Genomic DNA, 22,657 nt, shown 5'->3' on the forward strand with positions numbered 1-22,657 from the left:
TGGCTCTCAACCTTACTCGTACTGATTTTGGGAAGAGAAGTTCCATAAGTCACCAGCCAAGAAAATACTTCACGTAGCAGCCAACTTAATTGAATCAACCAACCGTTTCATCTGAAAGAGGCCTAAGACTAGTGATAGGCACGGTGCTGTCCGTTGCACCCCCTTGCCCCAGTGTCTCCAACTCATCAGTCATGGGTGGGGAAATGCAAATAAATAAAGATAAAAGAATAAAGGTAAAATAGCCCTATGCTGGCTCATGACCTTCCTAATTATAAAATTTAAAAAGCCATGTAACAATCTCAAATGTCTTTTTTGGTGTTGATAGTTTTGAACCAGTGTTTCTAATTACTCGAAGCTTTGGTTAAATTTTTGCTTTTTTCCTGAGATTAAAATGCCTGTAAAAACTTTTAAAAAGTGAATTGAACAGCTTGAATTGTTAAATTTAGAATGCAAGAGATTAAAGAGATTTTAAAAAAAATGAAGAGTGAAACAAAAATTGGACAGCTGGTTTTAATTTTATTGTCTGGGTGAACTTTTCACCGACGGGCTTGTCTCGCGTTTAGGGTTGTTTCCCTTAATTTTAATTTAAAAAGGGGCTGAATTTTTTTTTCAGTATATATCTCCAGTCTTCAGTTTCATCCCCCAATCATGCGGTGAATGCCAAAAGCTCGGCACAGTTGCCAAGTACAGACGGCAAACAAAGGAAGCCCCGCATGTCGAAAACCTCCCGGTCCGGCTGAGTTTCCTCTTTTGGAGCCCTTCTCTCACCAGAAGAGGCCGAAAAGCCGTTTCCGAGAAAAACAAGTGAGTATGTTTTTGTTTTTATCCCGGGATTTATATTCAAATTTAAAAACGGGTCCGACGGTTTTTCGGCCGTTGACCCCTTTGAAGGTGTTGTTGACAGCAGCCAGTTGTCAGTGATATCTACTTTATTTCCTTTAGGGCTACAATCTCAGGAGGTTCTTTTTTTCTTCTCACCAAACCCACCAAAATTGGATGGTTCGGATAAGCAAACTTCACCTTAAATGGCAAGGGAGAAAAAACAAAAAATTATAGTTTACTCCCAAAATAGAATTTGTTTTATTGTCTTAATTAGTATTGAACAAAAAAATCTTAACTTTCTTCAACTAGTTTTTGAATTGAGTCCATGGAAAAATATGTCTATTTGTCAAGAAACCGCAATTCAAAATGGTTCAAACCTTTTATAAATTACCATATAAAACCATTTTTGTCTGCGACAGATTTTTTCATTATATACCTTGATAATCTCACAAAAACCCTTGATTTGCCATTCTTCTTCATTTCTATAAGGTCATGAGATAAAGAAAATACTAACATAATGGAGGCCAAACATAGTAACGAGAAGGCTCAGCATCGAAAATGGGAAAATTGCTTGCCTCTGTCAAAAATGGAAACTTAAAATCAATTCCGCCAAAACAGAAGCCATCCTCTTTACCAAAAAAGACCTGAAGTAATCAACCATGTCATGGCAGTAGGAAACAGCATTCCCTGGTCAGGCTATGTAAAATATCTGGACTTAACCATGGATATCAGCCTGACATTCACCAGGCATATGGCAGATAGACTAGACTGCAGAAAAAAACTGCTATCAGGGTGCTGTTTCCTCTACTATTGTAGGATTCCATGATGAGTGCTTTTAACATAAAGCTCCTCTACAGCAGCATTAAGCTCATGCTTCTGTACGCTTGCCCTACTTGGAACATCACTGCCGGACAAACCTCAACATGTTACACATGATCCAAAATAAGTTTTTGAGGTTTGTCACCTCCTACCCAAGGTGGACCAGTATTGAGCGCCTCCACGACCAAAATGATGATTGCCATGGAGGTGAAGTCAAGAATGATGCGTTTCTTCAGCAGATGTGCTGCCAGCTTTGCAGAGAAATAGGAGCCTCTAGCTTTAATAAGCAGTGAGACTGAGCTGCGAATTTTATGACATTTGTGATACTCCATTAAGTGCTATGATATCCCTATAATTTCTGTTCCGTAAATGTACATTTTTTTTTAAATTTACTTATTAACTTACTTGGGCCCTCAAAAATTATTTTGTAAATTCTCCTGGTTAAATGAGTGGGTGTTTTCTTTAACTTTTTCCCACTTCTCACAAACCTCGTTATAACTATTTACCAAAATTTAAACAATCAAAGACTTTCTGGTTGTAGTTAAGGTGGCCCTCCCACTGTCACTCAAATTTGTAATGATGTACTAACTTGTTTAATAAAAAGTATGTATGTTTGTGATAAAGAAATTGGCAATGTTTAAGGGCTGGATTACCAGGGAATGGTCATGCTCACCTGATTAAGGATAAGCCGTGCGAGATTGACCCATGGGCACTTATTTTTAGACCACGGCCCTCAAGTCTGGCATGAAGAGAAAGGTTGGTCGGTGTCCATTTAATTGAGGGATGCCTCTTGGCTCAGCTCCGTGTAGAGAGTAGTAATACCATCTGATATAAGATTTAGGCTTGAGCATGACAGCGATTATCTGGGTCCCCTATTCCAATTTTTAGAGGAGACAGGAGTGCATAGTTAGATTAGTGTATAGTTAGGTGGGCCTCTTTACAACCTGTGTACCGTGACTGGTATTGGTCTATTGTGCATCTCCATTTTTTTTTTTCTTGTAGAGCCAAGTTTAAGGCATCTGTGTATATCCTTAGGGCCCTGACTTCCTCCCCAGGATTAGTAATCTCAGCCTACATAGTCCTTCGCATCAACAGAGAACATGTTCCGCTGTTTCTTCTTCTTCTTGGCAATATCTGCACAGGTTTGTTTTTGCCGCTCCGTGATGTACATATGCCACTGGAATCTGCAGTGTCCAGTCAGCAGTCCAACTGTTATTCTAGTCCTAGCACATGATAGATTTAGTTATTCTGCTGTTAGTTTGCAATGGTCCTTCAATAAACTTTTCTGCATGCCTCCGCTCCGGGCTAAATTCCATTGAACAGTAGACTTATTTTTAATCCATTGGCTAATAGATCTGTGTTTTGGCAGTGGGATAAGCCACAAAAGGATTCAGGGCCAATAGGTGTCCTCACCAAACTTTCCTTGGCCAATTTATCATCCTTTCATTGCCCCTCTCTGCTCTGTGTGCCCTGGTACACAGACAACGGTAATTTTGTTATTTTCCCCAATGTCTGACATGAGGTTCCCGAGTACTCGTTGTCACAAGACTAGAGGATCTTTAGCATCCGCACCTGGCCTATTCGGCCTTATCAGACGTTTTGATTCTCAAGATGAGAGCTGACGCACCTGCGCATATGACAAGAGTGATACCGCCGCAGCATTGGTGTAGAGGCATTCCAGCCCCTAAGAGCCAAAACAACCTCGTTCTCCGCTTGTCCACTCCGAATGGTTGGGCCCGCATTGTGCATCGGGTCGTATGCCGCGCGCAAAGGGCTAACAAGCCAAAATACATCAGCCTGTTCTCCCACGCACTCCCTAGATAGAGAAAGCGACTCTATCTCCCAGAGAATTGGGGCTTCCCATAGAGTAGAAACTGCCGGATCTGCCCCATCCGCGGTTTTGTTTTAAGTGGAATTGCTAACCACCCCCTAGATGAGCTCCTTTCGAGCTCAGCCTACACCTGCCATGCACATTCAAGCAATGCCATAGGCTCAGCCTAGGTGGTCCGATCCTGGGGGTCACAGGATAGAATGAAGGAACCCGGATTGAGAAAAGGACTGTGGATGAGAACTCGAGGTGAGCCGTTTCAGGGTCTCGAGCCTCAAACCACACTATACCACCCAATATCTGACAGGTCTCTAATGCAGTCCTGAACGATTCTGTAAATTACGGCCATCATGATTCAATTAACAACGTTTAAAATTCAAAGAAAATATCTGTTCTTCTTAACAAAATTTTCTTAAATTTTTTTTTTTTTTTTTTTTTTAATCATGAACAATATTAACAGATTTTGTATAATACAAAACAAGCCTTAATAGAAACAAAGTTCAATGACTGAAGATAGCCAAAATTAGTCACAAAATTATGATTAGTGTAAATGTCACAAATTACCCTGGAGAAAAGGTATTTTAAATAGTAAATTAAGAAAATTAAAAATATAGGCAGCTAAACAAAGAGAAAACTTTTTGGAAATGACAATTTTTTTGTTATAATAAATTTTGTTTTTGTTTTTTAGAATTCTATATGGTGCAGTGTCTGAAGTATGGATTCACAGTTTTAATTTGAAAATTGCTAAACTGTATCAAGTGAGTATGAAGCAATAAAGTCATGTTTAAATATATGGTTTCTTATTACAAATAAGAAATGCAAATGTTTTCCAGTTTAACGATAAATCTCTGAATGTGTTCAAGTCACAAAGTTATTTTTTAATGAATTAAGAAGATGGAAAGTGTCGGTAAACGGAAACGACGGAAGACAGCGTCTCTTGACGAATATGTCACAGGTACTTAAGATGAAAGTATGATTTAAACACAGCAGTTTCATAAACCACTTTAGGAATAGAAGAGGAAGAAGAAGAAGAACTTGTGGATGACCCCATGGACAAAGAAGACAGCAATGTTCAAGCGGTGACCTCTTCTTCTGGAAAGCCAGATGGGGGGTCGTCATCTAGCTGTGAAGTGACTAGTGTAGAAACCAAACCACCTGTTTTTCCTACTGAACTTCCCAAAGAGGCTGTTGTACGCTTAGACCCACAAGAGTTTATATCCCATAATGTTAAAAAATTGAATAATGTAGATCAGAGTGAACATTATTATAGGAGAACTCAATATAAAGGTATTCGTATATCTAGTTTTGTAATAATGGAGTTACAAGGTTTGTGTTTTGTTTTTAGTTTTAAGCTGCGTTCTTAGAAAAAGACTTCACTGTACAATATGCGATGAACATGTAGGTTGTAATTTAGGGCAAAGGGCTAACCACATCCAACATCCTCTGCTTAAAGTGTTGTGCTGTTCAAAGTGCATTTCCCTCTATAGGCAGAAAAAGTTTGAACTTTCCCCTGATGGTAAAGACCAGTTTTGTCGGTGGTGTACCAAGCCTCCATCGGAATCATCACCTCTGAGATATTGCAAAGTTTGCCCATTTGCCTTCTGTGAGGTAGGTGATTGAAACATAATAAAAATGTGTTCTTTAATTAATTTTTTATCTCCCTAGATGTGTATTTATTGCAATTTACCATTAGATGAACTTGCTACAAATAGGAATGATTGGTTATGCATTGTATGCAACATGAAAGACTTATGGCCATCAAGAGGGGTTTTGTGGGCACTTTTAGGGCAAATTCAATTTAATAAGTCAAGGTATTATTTTGAGTTGAGATAATTTAAACTTAGAAAAAACAAGTCAATTGTAAAACTTTTTTTCAGATGTATAGATGCCAAATGGAAAGGTGATGTTTCTCAGTGTTGTCGTGCTGATCAGGTAGCTGATGATGTGATCATTCCAGAAACGGAACCGCACAATACGAACACTGTGATTAATGAAGGAAAGTCAGTGAACTGTTCAGCGGTTAGATCTGTCAACCCGATGTCGGTCGTGCTAAAACCAAATGGTTGCACTTATTTCCCAAGGGCGCGTACCTATAGGGGACAGCATAGGAATGTTTACAGTCATAGAGTACCATTGTCTCACACCAACTATCGTGCCTGTGCACCGACGAAAGCGCCGGCTTACTCGTTGAAATCTCTCTCAAAAAAGGAAGAATTCAGCAGACCTTTACCCGCGTCAAAATTCGAAACGAAATGGCTCAAGGGAAGGATTAAATCAATTACCACCGTTATCGACACGCTGAACGCCAACTTGACAAGAGTGTCGAATGGAGTGCCTGAAATCGACGACAAATTCAATATAAAGTCGAAATTAATTTCTTTGACATCACTCTTAAATATAGGAGCCAATCAGATAAATAACTGTACAAAAGAGCTCGACATAACTTGGACAAGACTCCAAGAGGAAAAGCTCAACAAAACGTGGATCCCGGTTAATGATGATACTGTAAAAGAAGAAACCGAATTCGACAAATTACAAGATCAGGACGAACAAGGGGTTGTAAAAGAGAAAAATGATGAATTTTATTTGCAGCTGTACAACATCCCATCTTGCAGTGTACAGTTATCACCGTTAGTAGAAACAGTGGTTAAAGAAGAGCCACGAGGAGAATTTGAAGAGCCTAGAGGAGAATTCGAAGAGCCGAGTATTGAAATTGTAGATTTTACTACAGCGTTATAATTTCAAAAAGATGCATGTGCAAAAGTGAGCTGTCTAATAAAATTATTAGTCTGAAGCAACCGTTGATTAAAACAATTATCACCGCTTATAAGAACATTTTTTATTATTTATCAAACAATTGAACAAACTAAAAACAATTGTGAATACTGTACCTCGACTGCATGTTTGTTTAAGCTGAAGACGAATAATTTTAATTGTAAATATGAATAGAAAATTTAATTAAAGATCTAAGAGAATGTGGACTAATTTATTTGAATTTTATATTTACTGCCTACCAATCAAACAATCGTGTTTGTGTACTTAATACGAACTGGATTCATTTTGTTGATTTTTTTTTTTTTAATTATTATTTATAGTTTGTATATAACAAACATTTTTTAATATATACTGAAATATATTGATTTTTTAAAATTGTTGTACATTATCCTTTTTCTATTCCCGAAAATAAAAACAAGAAACAAATATTAAGTAAAATTATTCATTAATAGCAAACTTTATACATGAAGATACGTGGGTCTGCAGTAGCCGAGTGGTTAGTGTGATAGACGCTCGGCTCATATTACGGTGGTTGAGGGTTCGATTCCCACTGTCGTCCCTGACTCTTTTTCATGATACCCTTCTCCCATTAATACAATCGTACATATATATTTTCCAATTTAAAAAAGATATGTGAAGCAGTTCTATGCTGTATGTACATAGGTTTTTTTTTTCTGTTGATCCCTAATCATTCCTCACAGTTGCAAGGCAATACTCTACTCTGTGCCTCTTCATGTACATCTCTTGGCGTAAGAATTGTCTTACTCGGTGGCTATTGCATTCACTAGGTTGTTACCTTTGGTAGTAACTTGCTGACTGATGCTCAGTGAGGAAGGGGGGATTCTCGGGGAACCAATACTACAGTCGGGCGCCACACTATTTGATCCAGGGAAAATAGTGAATCCTTAAGAAAAGAAAAGGGAAAAAAAATTATGACCCCAAACGCACTCAAACCGCGGACCTTCTAGTCAAAACGAATACGATTCCCCTGCGCTACAAGCTGCCTTGTTAGTATCTGACTGTTCACCTAAATCATTAAAGTCAGTAGACCGGCATTTGCCAGGGGTCGGAAAAAAAAACAATTGAAACAAAACAAATTAATAAATAAGTAATAAAAAAAATGAAACAATCTGAATTTAGACGAAACAAAATTCTATTAATTACAATTTGATTTACAATAGGGTTAGCACGCGAAGGCCTCACAAACGAAATTAAATTTACAATAATTGGAGTATCCTCTCAAAAAAAATTCTTAACAAAAAAAAACACTATTTCTTAAAACACAAAAAAAAAACCACACATTGGACTTCGCTGGAGTGCCTCGTCTCGACATCTGTCCTCCTAGCTCCTGCCCGGATGCGTATCCTGTCCCCGGAGGAGAACGGCCGTTTCCCACACTGGAAAAAGAAAAGGATGTCCCTCGTTCCTCCGGTTATCCTCTTTGTCCTTTTTTTTCCTCTCGTCTCCCACCGCTCGCACACCTAGCCTGCTTCCGCTATCGTGTTCGCCCGGCCCCTACTGTCTCAGTTCCCGATCCAGACGTCCAACCCAATTACACGGCTTCCATTCTCTCCTAGGTCGGCAACGATCCCTGCCACGTTAGAGGTACCCCTTACACAAAAAAATGGAATTTTTCCGACCCCTAACGTCGAAAATGATATACTTTTCTAAAATTTTGACTGGAAGTCCCAAAATCAGGGAGTTGAACAGTCAGGGCGTAACAAGGTTTGGTGCTCATGTCTGATTACTCTTGAAATGGTTGATATGTTTCTGTCTTTGCTTGGCCCATCTTTAGGTGGTAGTTAAGAGGACAGTGACCAGTGAGGCCTATAATCTTGCCTTCTAAGAGAGTTCTTTTGCTTTCCTTTTTGCGAGATTTATAAATCTTTTAGCTTGCCTAATACCTGTGTTTTTGTCCAGTGATTAAGTTTTTCTTTATCAAGCATTTTTCCAGCTCCAACTTTAGCACGCTCTGGTGCACTTAGTGGTTCTGGTCCTACAGGTAACACCTTCTTTGTTCATTTCCTGGAACCCATCTTGAGGGTAACCTTGTGCTCCCCTAGGATATTTTTGTTCTCCGAGACTAGTTTGGAGCTAAAATCATAAGCATTTTGCCTGCCTTTATAGCTGCCTGACTGTCCGAAAGTATGTAAATCTATGCAGCTCTCATTTTCTTCTTTATCAACAATGGTGCACAGAGTTTTGGATTGCATTGACCTCATCTTGAAAAATAGTTGAGACTAGCAAATTAATAGAAATTATGAATGATGGAGTGAGTGTGGGGTTCAATCTTTTTTAAAAAGATAGCTCATACTCACAGTAAGTTGTTTCGCAACAATCCGGATTTTGAGCCCTTTAGCTCGTCAGGTTGAAGGGTTTCTACATCAAGCTGTTGAAAGTTAAAATTAAAATTTCATGTCGAGAGACGTGTTTGTAGACACCCTTCAACCTGACGAGCTAAAGGGCTCAAAATCCGGATTGTTGTGTAACAACTTAATGTGAGTAGGAACCATCTTTTTAAAAAAGGATAGTTGAGACCTGTTTTAATTGCTTTGTTAGGGTGTAATTCGGCCCTTATACGCCTACTCATCCCCCTGTTCGATCTTTGATCAGTGCACCTTCCCTTCCTGAAACTTACTGTTGTTTTTCTTTCAAAAGATCTCTGTGATCCATGACCACTTGGATGAGTCCGTCCAAGTTCAGTTATCCTCTCATTTTTTAGATACTGACTCATGCATTTAATTTTCTGCAGAATTTTGTGATAGCTTCTTAGATCTGGGATGGTTTCCTTGTATCTCAAGAGTTAACACTGTTGAAAGTCATCTTTTGTACTTGAAGGTGTAAGACAAAAGATCAAGTGCGGTTTCCATCGCTGTTGTGTGACTTGAATGCATTACCCCCATTACGTCAACTCGTAAGTCTCGTAACTTTATAGACTTTGCAGTTTGCTTTGTGTCTCATTATTTTATGCAATATTTTTGGCCACCATACTAAAGCTCCATAATTCTCTTTCTAGCTTACTAGCTTTTCCACCATTCACGCTAGAGATGTGTTTGTAATCTTCAGCCTGATGAGCATTTAATGCTCGAAATCCGAATTGCTTCTAAAAATAGATTGTGAGTAGAACCATCCTTTACAAAAAAGGCTCCATGTGTGATCATTGCATATAACCAACCATGCTGGGATTTATTCCCCAGTTTTTTCTGCATAATCTCTTGCCTATGCATAGTGCTTGGATCCCATGTAGTATGTTACATATATGACCACTTGAACCTTTGGCCAAATACCTCTCCAAAAAACCATCCTGTCAGTCTCATCGTTTTTGTCGAGTGGGAGTAGCCAATTTAGAAAAAATATCTAAATATATTTTTAATTTTATTAAATTCATTAGATTTCATGGTCCGATTGACCAATTAATTAATCTTTGACTATAAGTAGAATTTAATATTTTGCCAGTTCTGACCATACATATATTCATATCTTACCTTCTACCCATCGGTAAAACTTTATTATAGTTGAAGGTCATTGTTGCATTTTTACTCAGGTTAATACACAATCTGAGTAAAATGAATATCATTATACTCTGATAGTGTTTTGCAAAAAAGAAATTTAATAATATTAATCCTATTAGGATAAAATTAGTCTGATAGAATAAAAATAGATATGACGATGGTATCGATATGATTTTTTTATTCTTAAAAGAGTTTATTTAAATATAAAAATGATTTTCATATCACATTCTCAGATGCCTTCTTTTAAGGCTTCAAACCTGAAAAATATTCTTTAATAACTAATGCAATGTTAAGGTTTATGTATTAATTTTTTTTTCAAAAATATACTTACTTCATTATGCTGAAAGTTTAAGTTATCTAAAATCCTTATTTTGGGCAAAACTTCTTGGATGATTGGCCTTAAAGACTTCCTTGGATTTGTCAATATGAGCTCCTTATTATTTATTAGCAAGTCATTCATTATTGATTTAATGGTCTGTAAAAATGGTCAATATGAATACAAACTTTGATTTGTAATATTAACACGAGATACCTGAATTGATGTGTAGTCAAGGTGTGCTATATGAATCATATTTAAAACGTAGCCAGTAATTTTTTCTTTTTGTAAAACATTTGAGTGAACAACGACTTTTTCGTGGAGGTAATTGGCTACTGGATACAGCAGGCCGTTCCTTGGTGTTATTACACAAAAATTCTCATTGTTTTGCTAGAATTAAGAAAGAAATTTCTATGTAATCTAGTTTTAATGACTAAACGGCTGTTAATTACTTGAATGTTGTACACATAAATTGAAGGTCTTGCATTGTAGTAGAGTATGAAGACGAGGTCAAACAGCAGACCACAGATGAGTCCCTTTTCCACTCCAAGTAAAAGAGACGAGAAAAAAGTACCACAAAGAGGTATTAAATCTTTTCCTTACAACAAGAAGAAAAAATATTTATTTTCTTATAGAGAAAAATTCTTAACACTACTTACGATTTGTCTTCCACAAAGGCAATATTATTTCAAATTCCAACATTGATATGACAGCAGACATCACAACCGCTGCAAGGGTTGCTTTCGGTATGAAATAGAAGTAAGGCGTTAAAATTGCGCATGCCAAAATCACCAATACAGCTGGGGAAAAAATTATATGTTTAGTCTGCATTGACAACAAAAATCTGAAATGAAAACTTTGAGATTTCTTGAGGTTGAGGGTGATGAAATTCTAGCATAGTCATTTTGAACATCTTGATCTGCCTATTCTCGCAGTTTTAGTCTGCAGACACTTTTTGGAATTTTGACATATTCAGTGACTGGTTAGGGATATAAGCAGGGTGAGGTGAAATGCTGAAACACATCAGACAAACCAAACGAGCAAGTATAGACAAACCAAGACTATAAAAAAAAAAAATAACTAAAATTCAACAAATGTTTTACTATTATTTTTATTGTTTAATATATTATAGCAATGTTATTTTATTGTTTATATTTTATAAAGGATCTTTTTGGTTAATAAAGTTATGGAAGATCAGCATGAAGTCACAAATATTTAAAAATAAATTACCTGAATATATTCCTGAAATTGGTGTTTTAACATCACAAGAATTGTTGACAGCACTTCTTGAAAAAGATCCTGTAACGGGCATGGAGCCAATGAAACTGCCGAGTACGTTGGACCCACCAAGTGCAAGTATCTCATAAGTCGTATTCAACTGTCTTCCTTTAGCTACTCAGAAACTTTATGATTAATTAGTCTTTTATTAAATTTTAATTTCATATTTAAATTGCCATACTGTACGCTTTTCCTATAACAATCATTGTTATAATCGCTATGCATGTAATAGTCGGCAAACCTAAACTGAGTTTAGACAGGATTTGATAAAAACTTTGCTTTTCACCGTCAAACATCGGTGTGAAATTCGGCAGTCTGACAGGTGGGAGCCCGCCAGTTATGTTCCCTAGAAGCATATTCATGTTGTTAAAATGGCAAACGTCTCCCTTAAATAATAAGCACCAGTTATTGAAAAAGGCTGCTGGCCATTTTTATCGAAGCAGACAGCAATCAACGTTGAAACAAATACAGTCAAAGCACATTTTGCAACAGACAGGTAGAAAAATCCCTTACTATCCTTTAGATATTTCCACTTCTTGATTTGCTGTAAACAAACATTTTAGTATTGGGTTGTTGAACTGAATAAAAACTTTAGTAGCACATTCCGATTCAACAGAGATAAAAAAATAAAAAGTGAAGCCAAAACTTCTAAGGACTGAATACAAATAATACAATTAATTTTGCTCATCAGGATTTCTCTGTCAAGTTGGTTTAAACGTATACTCAAAATCTGTGTCAAAATCAGAATGTTTAATTGACTGGATACCAAGATGTAATTTTAATGCTCTACTGTATGTAAAATAAGATTTATCCATTTATTTGAAGCCCAATCAGTTTTAAAGCAATTAGATTGCAAAGCAATTCAAAAGGTTGAAGCCATGAATGCCAAATTAGCCCAGTGTTTAATGTGCTTCTTGGTGGCACTGAAATCCCACGTTTAAAATTCGTGTAGTGTGCTGAATCACGACTGCTTTCAAATGACAAATATCAAAAAAGGAGCAAAGACTCACCTTAAAGGACATAAGAAACAGGAAACAACATATGCCGAGAGTGGCATCAGGAACCCTCGTGTATTTAATGTTTGAGACCAGCTTGCAGATCGTCGAAAGAAAGTTTTCGGCCTTGAATTTGATACCCAATAGGCCTTTGATCTGTGAGGCGAATATGACTAGAGTAACTGCCGACGTATAGCCAGATATGACTGGCGTCGAAACAAAGTCAATCACAAATCCTAACAAAAAAAAAAGGAAATCAATATTTTTAGTACAAATTGTGAGAATTTATATAAATTTGTTTCAAATCATTCCTAATAGCATGAAAGTACAGGTAGTAAATTTCATACAGAAAGTAGTGAAAATTTCATAAGGATGACATAAATAGTTATATTTTCTTTGTCCGATAAGAAATTCATAAGATAATTTTCTTTTAGTTTCTTTTTGGAAGTTATGGGAAACATTATAAAAATGTGTATAAAACAAGCATTTCAATTATCAAAAAAAAAAAAATACATACATATTTGTTGCATAACGGTGGGAAATTCTCACCATATAAATGGACCTCAATGAATAACAAGACTCAATGAAGTTGTTTTTTGTTGTTTTTTTTTAGTTGTATCAGTAATCAGTGTAGTTTATGCCAATTATGTCATATTTTCCATTTTATATAATGTAATAAAATAGTTTACAATTTTTACCGAAGAACTCCAAAAGCTCTTCACCATCAGGGATGCTATGGAGGTGCTATCATGATGATTAGTCAACAAAAGACTAATGGGGGAAGGATTAGTTTTAAGCAAAAGGAAAATAAATAAAAATTGAAAAAGAAATCAAGTCAAGAAGTGTTTCTTTTTGGATCATGATTTAACCACATTTAATAACAGTTTTTACAGAAATTATCTATTCATTCAGCAAAAGTGGAAAACCCACCAGAATTAAATTGCATTTGTGATTATTTTTGTATTCATACTCTTTGGAATTAAACAGATTTATTAATGTATATAGTAAACTAATTTGTAGGTAATATGTGTAGTTATAGTTCGAACAGTATTTCGGAAATAATTTTTTTAAAACTTTAGCAAAACCCAGCATTTTTAGGAATTCCTTTAACCCAGAATTCTTCAAAATATTTCATTTAATTGCCGACACTTAATAACTCTAGTTTTATAAATGTAAAGTTAATTCTGGTCTTAGATTATAGACTCTCGGGGGCAATCAATTTGAAATTTCAACCATACAAATATAATTGATCGTGGAGTGTCTAGAAGTCACTGCACTGGGTCACTTGCTGGATCTGTCTACACTCGCAGTTTTTGTTGTTATTTAAAAACACTTCGGTTTTGTAGCATATTCAGGGAGAAAGTTCCTCGTAGTATGAAACAAAATAAACAAATATTGTGCATGATTCCATTAAAAACATTGTAACTTTGATTTTATTACTAGTATTTTTGTTTTATACTTTAAATCTGTAAAGCTCCAGGATTGCAATCTACCTGTTAGAACAAATTTAACATTCCATTTGAAATAAATGGTGGAAATTATGAGATCAATCACAAGTGTCAATGTTTTACTGATTTATATAAGCTCAAATCTGCACACGGATGTACATACATACATACATGTAAGTTAAGCCTATCTCTTCTCACAGTCCACTGGTAATTTCAGCTTTTATAATTTACGATAAATTACCGGCAGGCTTCAAGAATCACCCACCCAGCCGCCGAGGTTCATCCATTCACACTTTCACTCACACTTAAATATATTTACTTATTGTAACCATTCACTCAGTAAGGGTGATGGAATACTCAATATTACTCCATCAACCTTTACACCTATAAATCATATAATTGAGGTTGATGAAGTACTCAATATTCCACCAACGACCCTCTCACACTACACTTCCATGCCAATAAATACATTCACTCTCAACATACGCTAGGGACCCAAAACTATCAGTACTATATACACTAAAACACTTTCCTCCAAGAATCGAAACAGGAGAACCAGATACTCGCTGCTTGCGACAATTCTCATGTTGGGTGGCATTCCTACATGCTCTTTATATGGAGCCACTTCTGTGGCAATTCCTTGTGTAATTAGGTGGGACACATCGAGCAAAATTTCTCTGAATGCTGGACACATACAGGGGCTTTGGCCCAAAATTAAGTGTCCATCTTGTATGGTGGCACCTTAAAGATGATCCTTTTTCTATGGGTCATGTCCTCCGAGGGGCACCTATCGACTCTTGATGTACAAGAGCTTCTTTGCCTGATACGACCCACTGATACTACCACTTTCTTTTAATCATGTTTTTTATTGCACTTTTAGCATCAGGGGCTAGATCGCAATGGTTATGTCCAGAGGTTGGGATGTCCTGGTCTTAGCCGCCTCATCAATCTTTTCATTATTCTCCAGTTTAATCACGTTGAGGGAGTCACTGCTGACAAGGTAAATCCCTTCGTATCAAATCACTTCCAGTGGGTGCCAAATCACAAACAATTCCACTGTGTTAACACTACAATGTCGTGGGAGCGATCATGAAACAAACCCACACTCACAATACACAGCGCACACCACGCACCCAACTGTGAAAAAGATGTGAAAATCAGTGAAACTTGATCTATGTTCCAAAAACTTAGCGTCAATTGTTTTGTTTTACAAATTGATTAAATTCATAACTGCTTGTGAACATCATCGATAATTAGGTTATAATTAATATTAAGATTTTTTCAAAGGAAAAATTAAACGCAAGTTTAAGTGTTTTTGTGAGATTTCTTTGAATGGTCTTCAGGTAGTTGAACCTGAAATTTGATCGTTACCTGATCATTCTGGTCTGCCTAACCTCGATGTGTTTGTCTATCAGATAGACCATTTCATTTATTTTTTTATTTTTTTAATTTTTTTTAGTTTAAAATGGGCTGATTAGTCCTAATTTTCTTTCTGAACAATTTTTTTTTCAAACTAATTCTTTATTACAATCTGTATTTTTGGTGTTGACCAAATTACAATTTTCTTTAGTCTAACCATTCTTTTACCCCCTTTTTATTTATTGTTAATAAGTGTGTTTTTCTATTTATTTTTTTATTTATTTAATTTTTTTAGTTTAAAATGGGCTGATAAGTCCTAATTTTCTTTCTGAACATTTTTTTTTTCAAACTAATTCTTTATTACAATCTGTATTTTTGTACAATATGTAATCCAACAGTATTTACAAGATATGGATAACTATAGTTAGATAACCATTGTTCTTCTCCCAATTCTTTTAATTACAACACCATTTGAATAATATCTTGAGTTTTGTTAAACATTATAAACATTTTTCTGAGTTTAGCACGTAAAATTTATACAAAAATATATTTTCATACCTTATACGTGAACAACAACACTTTCGATAATGAATCTATTAAAAGCCATTAATATTATTATCAATTAAAATGATTAAACTCAAGATCTGAAATTTTCAAGTATTTGACTTGTTTTCTTTGTGTTACTACAGTTTTGCCTACTGATTGAGTTGAAATTGGTTTTCTTCCAACACAAATATTACTGGGTTCAAAAACCGATAATGACATTACCAATACAAATATTAAATTTATTTGAAAAAAATCATTCTTTATTACCTTAAAGTTATAATAATCAACCTCTAAAATTTTAAATTGTAAATTATTAGCTTTTCTTTTTAAGAAATTTATCGAAAATACTGTCTACTTTTTCCACCTTTTTGTCTATAGTTTATCTTACTGCAAAATTAATATTACAAAAAACCTGTATGTCAGAGTTGCATTAGTACTTGAAATTTAGTCCTTTTTTTATGAGTTTTTAAGATCATTAGAAAACAAAATCTTATTACCCTACTATGGTCAATAATGACACAATCCAATAAGAATTTTAAATTCGGCAAAAAATCCAGTTTTCAATTTTCAATTTTATTATTCTTTGGTGAAGGGTGGTTGAATTTGTTGAACTGATATTAATATTGTTGAATTTACTAATGTATAAATGTGACTTTTTGGATTTAGGTGGATATTATAAAACTTGTCCTTGAAGGATTTTCCACTTTTAAGTAATTTCTACTCAGGAAATGGGTTATTTAGTGCAATCTCAGTAGTGGGACAAGAGTGAATCTAGGCATTATATTTAACTAAGATTGACACGACGGCCTTATCCTAATTTTGTCAAACGTCTTGACCTACCTCGGACAACATCGGGCCACTTTAACCGGATATTTATTATTGCGTTCCTGTGAAAATCGTCAAGAGTAGAATATTTACAAAATTTAATCAAGACTTACCCAATTTGAAAAATCCAAAGAGGAGAACTGTGATCCCAATTAAAAACGTGATGAGTGCGATCAGCTCGGGATTTTCTTCATGGGCGAATTGGTACGAAAGAAGTGTAAGAATCGCCGATGGTCCAATCGTAGCTTGCCTCACATTACCGAAAACTGCATACGATATTCCTCCAGCTATGGAAGTGTAGAGACCATACTGAAAAAAAAATACATGTATAAATTTTATTTTTAAAAAATTGTTTTAATTACCTGCGGCCTTATTCCAACTAAAGTCGTATAAGCAATTGACTGCGGTATCATCATTATACCAACTGTCAAGCCAGCAATTATATCAGGTATGACATATTCCCTTTTGTATGTTGATAACCATTGCAATAAAGGAATATAATGCAGATAGTGTCTCAGGGAAAAGTGCATTTTTTATAATTATGCTTATTATATTATCATAAATAAATATGTAAAATTATCAAGGTGTCAAATCCGTTAAGGCAAATTCTTAAGATGATAGAGGTACTCAGCCTGTCTTCTTACAGATTTCATCTTAATGTAATTTTTTATTTATAATTCATCCTTTTTTTCTTTTAATTAACACATATTACAATTAAATATTATTGTTTAATTATTTAATAACCGAAGTCACAAAATTTTCTAAACTGGAAGACCCTTGATTGGTGAAGAAATTTTGTTTTCCGAATATATGATTGGTCGGATGCCAAAAGCAGACTGAACGCGATTTGGTCTTCTGCCTTATTCATTGCACCCCCACTTGAACATGATTAGCTACACTTCGTCACTTGGTAAACTTTGAATGAAAATCGTTTTCTTTGTTCTCATAATTTCATTTCGTCATTATATATAATTCGCGTCGATTTTATAACTTTCCCCCCTCCTGATGGTGACGGGAAAAAACGCCGGCCTGCGAAGACGATTATGTGACAACCTTTCCTTTGACATTTGGACGCACAAAATGTACACGCACCTAAAGAAAAGACAAGAAAGGATATCTTTTTAGGCTTGTTTCTTTGTTGTAAAATAATCTGTACTGTCTTTATTAGGTACGTGATTTCTGCCGTACCGTGCATCCCAGTATTGTTTGTGTTATACATCCAAATATAGCTGTTGAACGTAATGGACCTATATTTCAAACACAAATTATCTTTAGTGACCACGATTTCCACTTTTAATAAAAAAAGATTTTCCTTTCATGACTTACCACCAAAGCTTGTATAGAAAAACCTCTTCTAATTAATTCTATTGGCTTCCTTTCGTGTTCACGCGTGGTTGAAAATTCCAGCCATCTGTAAAGTACATCACGTAATTTATGTAATAATTTTAATCAGTATGACCTTCATTCATATTTATGTATATCCTCTATAATCTATGGCATTATCTGATTTACAAAAAATTGATTCATTTTATTTTGACGGTACATTAATCCAGAAGGAAGGATTTTTTATGAGGTCATATCAACCCTCGTGTGTGCCGGTATTTTTGAACACAAAAAACAAACATTTGTTCTAAGTATGACGGGTTCGATTGAATGGATTCGAACCCGGCGCTTATAAAGTAGAGGTGCCTGCTCGTTGAATAATTCATAGATTATCGTTTGTCGTGAAAGAAGCGTCTGTAGTGCTTCTTTATGCTTAGTTTTTCTGACTTTCTATGGACAGTTACCTTAGAAACTAATCTTTTCAGTAAGTGATCTTTCAGGTTTAAGGTAGCTGATTTTAGAATCGATAAATGACATTTTCAAAGAGAAAGACACGCTTGAGTATGGCCAGCAAAAGAACTGCAATTTGTGGACAATGTCGTGCCACTTGTGGAAAAAATTGAATCAAGACAGAAAAATACCTCTTCTTTTCCAGAAGATAAAGAAAGACCTGTAAAAACAGACTTTCGATTTGAAACCGTTTCTTCAATTAAATATTTATCATCTATCCTTAGGATAATGCTAGACTAACCACCAATTACGAGGGGAATCCCACCATTTTGAGATGATTGTACGAATACCGTAATCTTTCCGCTCATCATCGATAAGAAACGAAAAAATAACACAAACATGTCCTGATGACACACAATGATTTGTCTGTAAATATTATCGGTTGTTTTTTGTAAAGTCTTTATATTTGAATAGACGGTTTATTTCCGTAGAGAACTTTTCCCACCAGTCTGCGGTTTTCAAGACTAAGACGACAATAGTTTTCCAGTTTTACTACGTTTTAACTTGCGCGTCAGTACAATTGTTCGATTTCATCTTGAGCAATAATTAAAAAAATTAAATTAATCCGATTGATTTTAAAAGAAAAAAATCAGCCAATCTCTGTTGGTGAAGGCATTTCTGTGAAAACAGACAATCGAGATGTGACGGTCTTTTTCCATATTTGGTATCATCTATGTTTAGGATAATGCGAAACTATCCAGGCCCATTGTAAAAGGAATCCCTTGCCATCACTTGCTCATCACTACCTCGCAAAATGGAGAAGAAAACCTACATGTCTCCTCATTGCGAATTTGTCTGCAAATACATATTTTCGATTCTTGTTGAAGACTTTGCCTTTGATTGACGGTTTAATTTCTGATTATTGTGTCATCGAAATTTTCAGTTGAGATGTAGAAAACACCAGTCGGGGCTCGTTTGTTCGGCCCTGGAACCAAATACTCAGAAACTCAGAATCCATGGAAAATTACGCCAGTTTCTTCAAGGCTGAAATCCGCACAATTGAGAGCTGCACTCAGTTCAACAAGGCAACAACAACAAGAACATAGCTATCATGTCAGGTAGACGACACTAAGCTCAAACATAATTAAAAATGTATTGAAAAGTATAACTAAATTAAATTGATTAGTTATGTTAAATAAATCTATTCTCTGCCGGGTTCCTGGAGGAGTAGAGAGAAGAGAAATCGGAGGCCATGGTAAAGGGGCTATACTGCTGATAGGTCCAGAGCCCTTCTGTGGCATAGGGTCTAGGGATTCACACTCGACGACGACGAAGAACCTCTTATCGAATTTTGGAAGGAAAGAAAGAACAGATTACATAAAAGGAATCAAGGTAAATTTCGAATCCTATTTAAGGAAGATTGATGTATCCAACACGGAACGTGCACATTCTGCAAGGAAGCAGATGTGACACCACGCACCTACTAAAAAACTGTGGTGCTACAATGCCTGCAGAACCGTAGGGATGGGGATAGCGATAAAAGATGCGGTCGCATGGCCTTCTGCACCTCGGCCTGAATAGATCTATTGTGCTCCCCTGTTTTTTATAACTCACTGGCCATCTTTAGGATGTTAATCAGCCTCCATAGCCTTGCCAGCGGCTCCTTAGTAGATATACCTGTACAGAAACATAAAGTTTGTTCTGCGGTCTCCTCCACTTCCTGGCAGTATCTGTATGCTTTCTTAAGTGACAGTGACCAGTCAGGAGGTCTAAACGTGTGATAAGGCCTATGTGCCAGGAGCACACGTTAAAGAACCTTATTATATAATGTCATTGCGACCCCCAATGGGAAACATACATGTCCTGTCAGGAGTCCCACCAGAATCCTGATTCGGTTGCAGTTCCCTTCCAATAATTCCTTTGTACGTTCCTATGAATTTCTTCGCGTGCCTTATGCCTGTGGTATTGTTCCACCACAATTTGGACTATTTAAGGATCGATCCATTTTAAGATCTAACCTCTTTCGTGGCAGGATGCTAAGCCACAGTAGGGTTCATTAGAGCTGTCTGTCTGTCCGAGAAGATAATTATTTTCCGGGAATGTATTCCTAGCCTTTTTATTTCCCTGGTGCAGTGTTCAATCGCTATGATTTCAGACTGGAAAACTGTACCATATTTACCTAGGTTTACCGTCAGTTTGGTCTTTGGATTCATCCCGAAGACTACAGTAGGAGTTTACCTTTAGCAGTGCTTTTTGGCCCATTATTCCCGTTCTAGAATCAGTACCTAAAAGAGTAAAATTTTATTTTCGAGTAGTGGCATATGGCCATTTGGCACCTGCCTGTATCTCCTCCCTCAGTTTCCATTGTTTAGTTACATGGCCTATCCTTGCAGATGGTTGTCCATTTATGAGCCTGTGGGCTGCTGCTCTGGCTTCTCCTTGGATTAAAATATGAAGTGTTGGGAGGTTTAACAATACTTCTAGGGCCGCCGTTGGCGTTATGCTCATGGCCCCAATGAGACTGAGACAGACTTGTCTTACCTGCTACTTAAGAGCCTGATTATTTTGGCCTGCAGAGTCTTGGTCCACCACACCACCGACCCATATTTCAACACTGCATTTAAGAAGCAGGTGTATAGCCATAGGGTCATTTTGGGGTTTAAACTCCAATTTTTGGCGCAGAGCCTTCTGCACCTCCCCTAGGCAATTTCGGCTCTCTGGGTGGTTTTAGTCACGCAGAACCTTAGAAGAAATTCAACTGTTGAAACCATGCCTACTAATAAAATACTTGATAGTCTTTGGTTAACGGGGAATACAATAGCTCAAATTTTTGATAAAGTTTTAAAGCATGAGTCACGAGCGGAGTTCGAACCCCCTAGCCGAAGGTCATGGGTTCAAATCCCGCTTGTGACCCTAACTTTTTCATCTCAACCCAAGACCTTACATAAAAAGAGAAATTAATTGAAATAATTAATATGGTCAATTAGACCACTAAACATAAATGGATTAATAGAGTTCTTTTTATAGTTTATTGTTATAAAGCTGATAAGACATTCCAAGTGTTCTGATGTCAATCTGGCGAATTGCGAGTCTTTTCTTCCACCTTTTTTAGTTCCAATTCCAAAAACGCTCTCAAGTTGACGTCTTTTATTCTCGACAGAATCACCTTTTTGGCCTTCTTACCACCGTCTTTGTAGACCTTCTCGACCTCTTCTGCATACGTGATCCAGACGCATTTGGGACAGCCGGACATGCAGCAGTGCGCGGGCTCGGGTGGCAGTTGTATTTCTTCTTCGTTACCATTATTTTGGCCGTCCGAGCCGGCGGATTTACCCCTGTTCAACTGGCGTAGAGGGTACCTGAAACCTTGCGTCCACACTTTACCATGTCTAAATATACTAATATTGGTGTCTGTGGGCGTGACCTACAAGAATTCTAAGATCCTGGCGAGTAGAAAATGATGCTTGTATAGCTGTATAAATATGTTCTGATATTTTCTATTAAAACATATGTTAACACTAAATTTGTTGATTAATTTTTATCGTTTTAAGATATCCAGTTAACCCTGAGGTCCTAGTAGGTGTAGGTTCTGTTTAAAGAACATTCTGAATTCTTGAAACTACTGCTTGATCTTTAAAACAAATTCTTAGCATCATTGAACAACACAAAAGATTTTTAAACAATATGAATTAAACATACCTGGCTAACACCAAATCTTGTATTTAAACTTTTCAGTCATAAACATTTTTTCTTCTTGAGCTGTATCTTACCACAGCGATTCCAGCGAGCATTGCTGGATTATTTAAAAGAAATTTTTTGGTTGATGTGTTACACATTTGTTATCATTAAGTGTACTTAATGTCATCTTGCCTTTTTCTTTGAACTGTTTATGGACTGAAGATTCATAAACTTGTACAATATGACCTAAAACGGCCATCCCTTTTTGTCCTTATGAAGTTTCTGTTTTCAGTATGCTACATATTTACTAAAATACTGTTTCAGTCCATGGTAATGTTGGGTCTGAGCCGGTCTTCGAGGAAATTTGAGATCATCTGTAAAAAACTTAATCAACTTGTCAATCTGTAGAATATTTAAGATTGGTTTTCCCTGATGATGACTTTAAAATAGGTCGAAGCTTGGCAGTAACAACTAATTTGCTTTCTTCTTCAATACCATACCTTAATCCAGAGTGTTCTTGACTGCACGGAAAAACCAATAATAGTTTCAGATACTTATTTGATTTGAGATATTCATTCTTAAAACCACCGATTGGTATTTGTAAAAGTTCAGAAATTTTAACAAACAGAAAAGATCTTCTAGGCAAAAACACAACAAAAAGATCGTCTTCCTTGTCTTAAAGA

At 36.2% G+C, this 22,657-nt stretch overlaps 2 protein-coding genes and 1 long non-coding RNA gene across 4 annotated transcripts; 1 reads left to right on the top strand and 2 right to left on the bottom strand.

Annotated features, from left to right (window-relative positions):
* Nucleotides 1-504: 504 nt before the first annotated feature.
* LOC106666248 lies at nt 505-6,454 on the top strand. Of its 2 annotated transcripts, none has more exons than XM_014393312.2 (7): nt 505-804; nt 4,158-4,227; nt 4,303-4,424; nt 4,478-4,756; nt 4,815-5,077; nt 5,135-5,280; nt 5,347-6,454. In XM_014393312.2, the coding sequence occupies exons 3-7, from the start codon at nt 4,364-4,366 to the stop codon at nt 6,206-6,208; spliced, it is 1,611 nt and encodes a 536-aa protein (XP_014248798.1). In that variant the 5' UTR covers nt 505-804; nt 4,158-4,227; nt 4,303-4,363; the 3' UTR covers nt 6,209-6,454. The 2 variants fall into 2 exon arrangements, with proteins under 2 accessions (XP_014248798.1, XP_014248799.1); XM_014393313.2 differs by having other exon boundaries at nt 4,484-4,756.
* A 3,454-nt stretch (nt 6,455-9,908) lies between these two features.
* LOC106666276 (sodium-independent sulfate anion transporter) lies at nt 9,909-17,770 on the bottom strand. The gene is made up of 12 exons (XM_014393357.2): nt 17,712-17,770; nt 16,886-17,615; nt 16,637-16,832; nt 12,361-12,581; nt 11,753-11,894; nt 11,532-11,696; nt 11,303-11,464; nt 10,732-10,872; nt 10,525-10,670; nt 10,289-10,462; nt 10,088-10,231; nt 9,909-10,013 (listed from the first exon to the last, which is right to left on the bottom strand). Exons 2-12 carry the CDS (start codon nt 17,051-17,053, stop codon nt 10,008-10,010), a joined length of 1,665 nt encoding a protein of 554 aa, XP_014248843.1. The 5' UTR covers nt 17,054-17,615; nt 17,712-17,770; the 3' UTR covers nt 9,909-10,007.
* Nucleotides 17,771-21,311: 3,541 nt separating this feature from the next.
* LOC106666079 lies at nt 21,312-22,320 on the bottom strand. The gene is made up of 2 exons (XR_001340378.1): nt 21,996-22,320; nt 21,312-21,927 (listed from the first exon to the last, which is right to left on the bottom strand). It is a non-coding gene; the product is annotated as an uncharacterized LOC106666079 (long non-coding RNA).
* Between the last annotated feature and the right edge of the window lie 337 nt (nt 22,321-22,657).

This window comes from Cimex lectularius, unplaced genomic scaffold (assembly GCF_000648675.2).
Source record: "Cimex lectularius strain Harlan isolate CLEC.00 unplaced genomic scaffold, Clec_2.1 scaffold5, whole genome shotgun sequence".
In the NCBI taxonomy this organism is placed as follows: domain Eukaryota; kingdom Metazoa; phylum Arthropoda; class Insecta; order Hemiptera; family Cimicidae; genus Cimex; species Cimex lectularius.

What these genes read in the sequence shown, in the direction of transcription:
- LOC106666276 (XM_014393357.2), bottom strand. Translation starts at nt 17,053, where the DNA reads ATGCACTTTTCCCTGAGACACTATCTGCATTATATTCCTTTATTGCAA. An exon ending in TGTTATAGGAAAAGCGTACA is followed by an intron (nt 11,465 to 11,531) that starts GTATGGCAATTT and finishes GTTTCTGAGTAG; the next exon opens with CTAAAGGAAGACAGTTGAAT. An exon ending in TTGACTACACATCAATTCAG is followed by an intron (nt 10,232 to 10,288) that starts GTATCTCGTGTT and finishes CCATTTTTACAG; the next exon opens with ACCATTAAATCAATAATGAA.
- LOC106666248 (XM_014393312.2), top strand. Translation starts at nt 4,364, where the DNA reads ATGGAAAGTGTCGGTAAACGGAAACGACGGAAGACAGCGTCTCTTGAC. An exon ending in TCTTGACGAATATGTCACAG is followed by an intron (nt 4,425 to 4,477) that starts GTACTTAAGATG and finishes AAACCACTTTAG; the next exon opens with GAATAGAAGAGGAAGAAGAA. An exon ending in GCCCATTTGCCTTCTGTGAG is followed by an intron (nt 5,078 to 5,134) that starts GTAGGTGATTGA and finishes TTATCTCCCTAG; the next exon opens with ATGTGTATTTATTGCAATTT.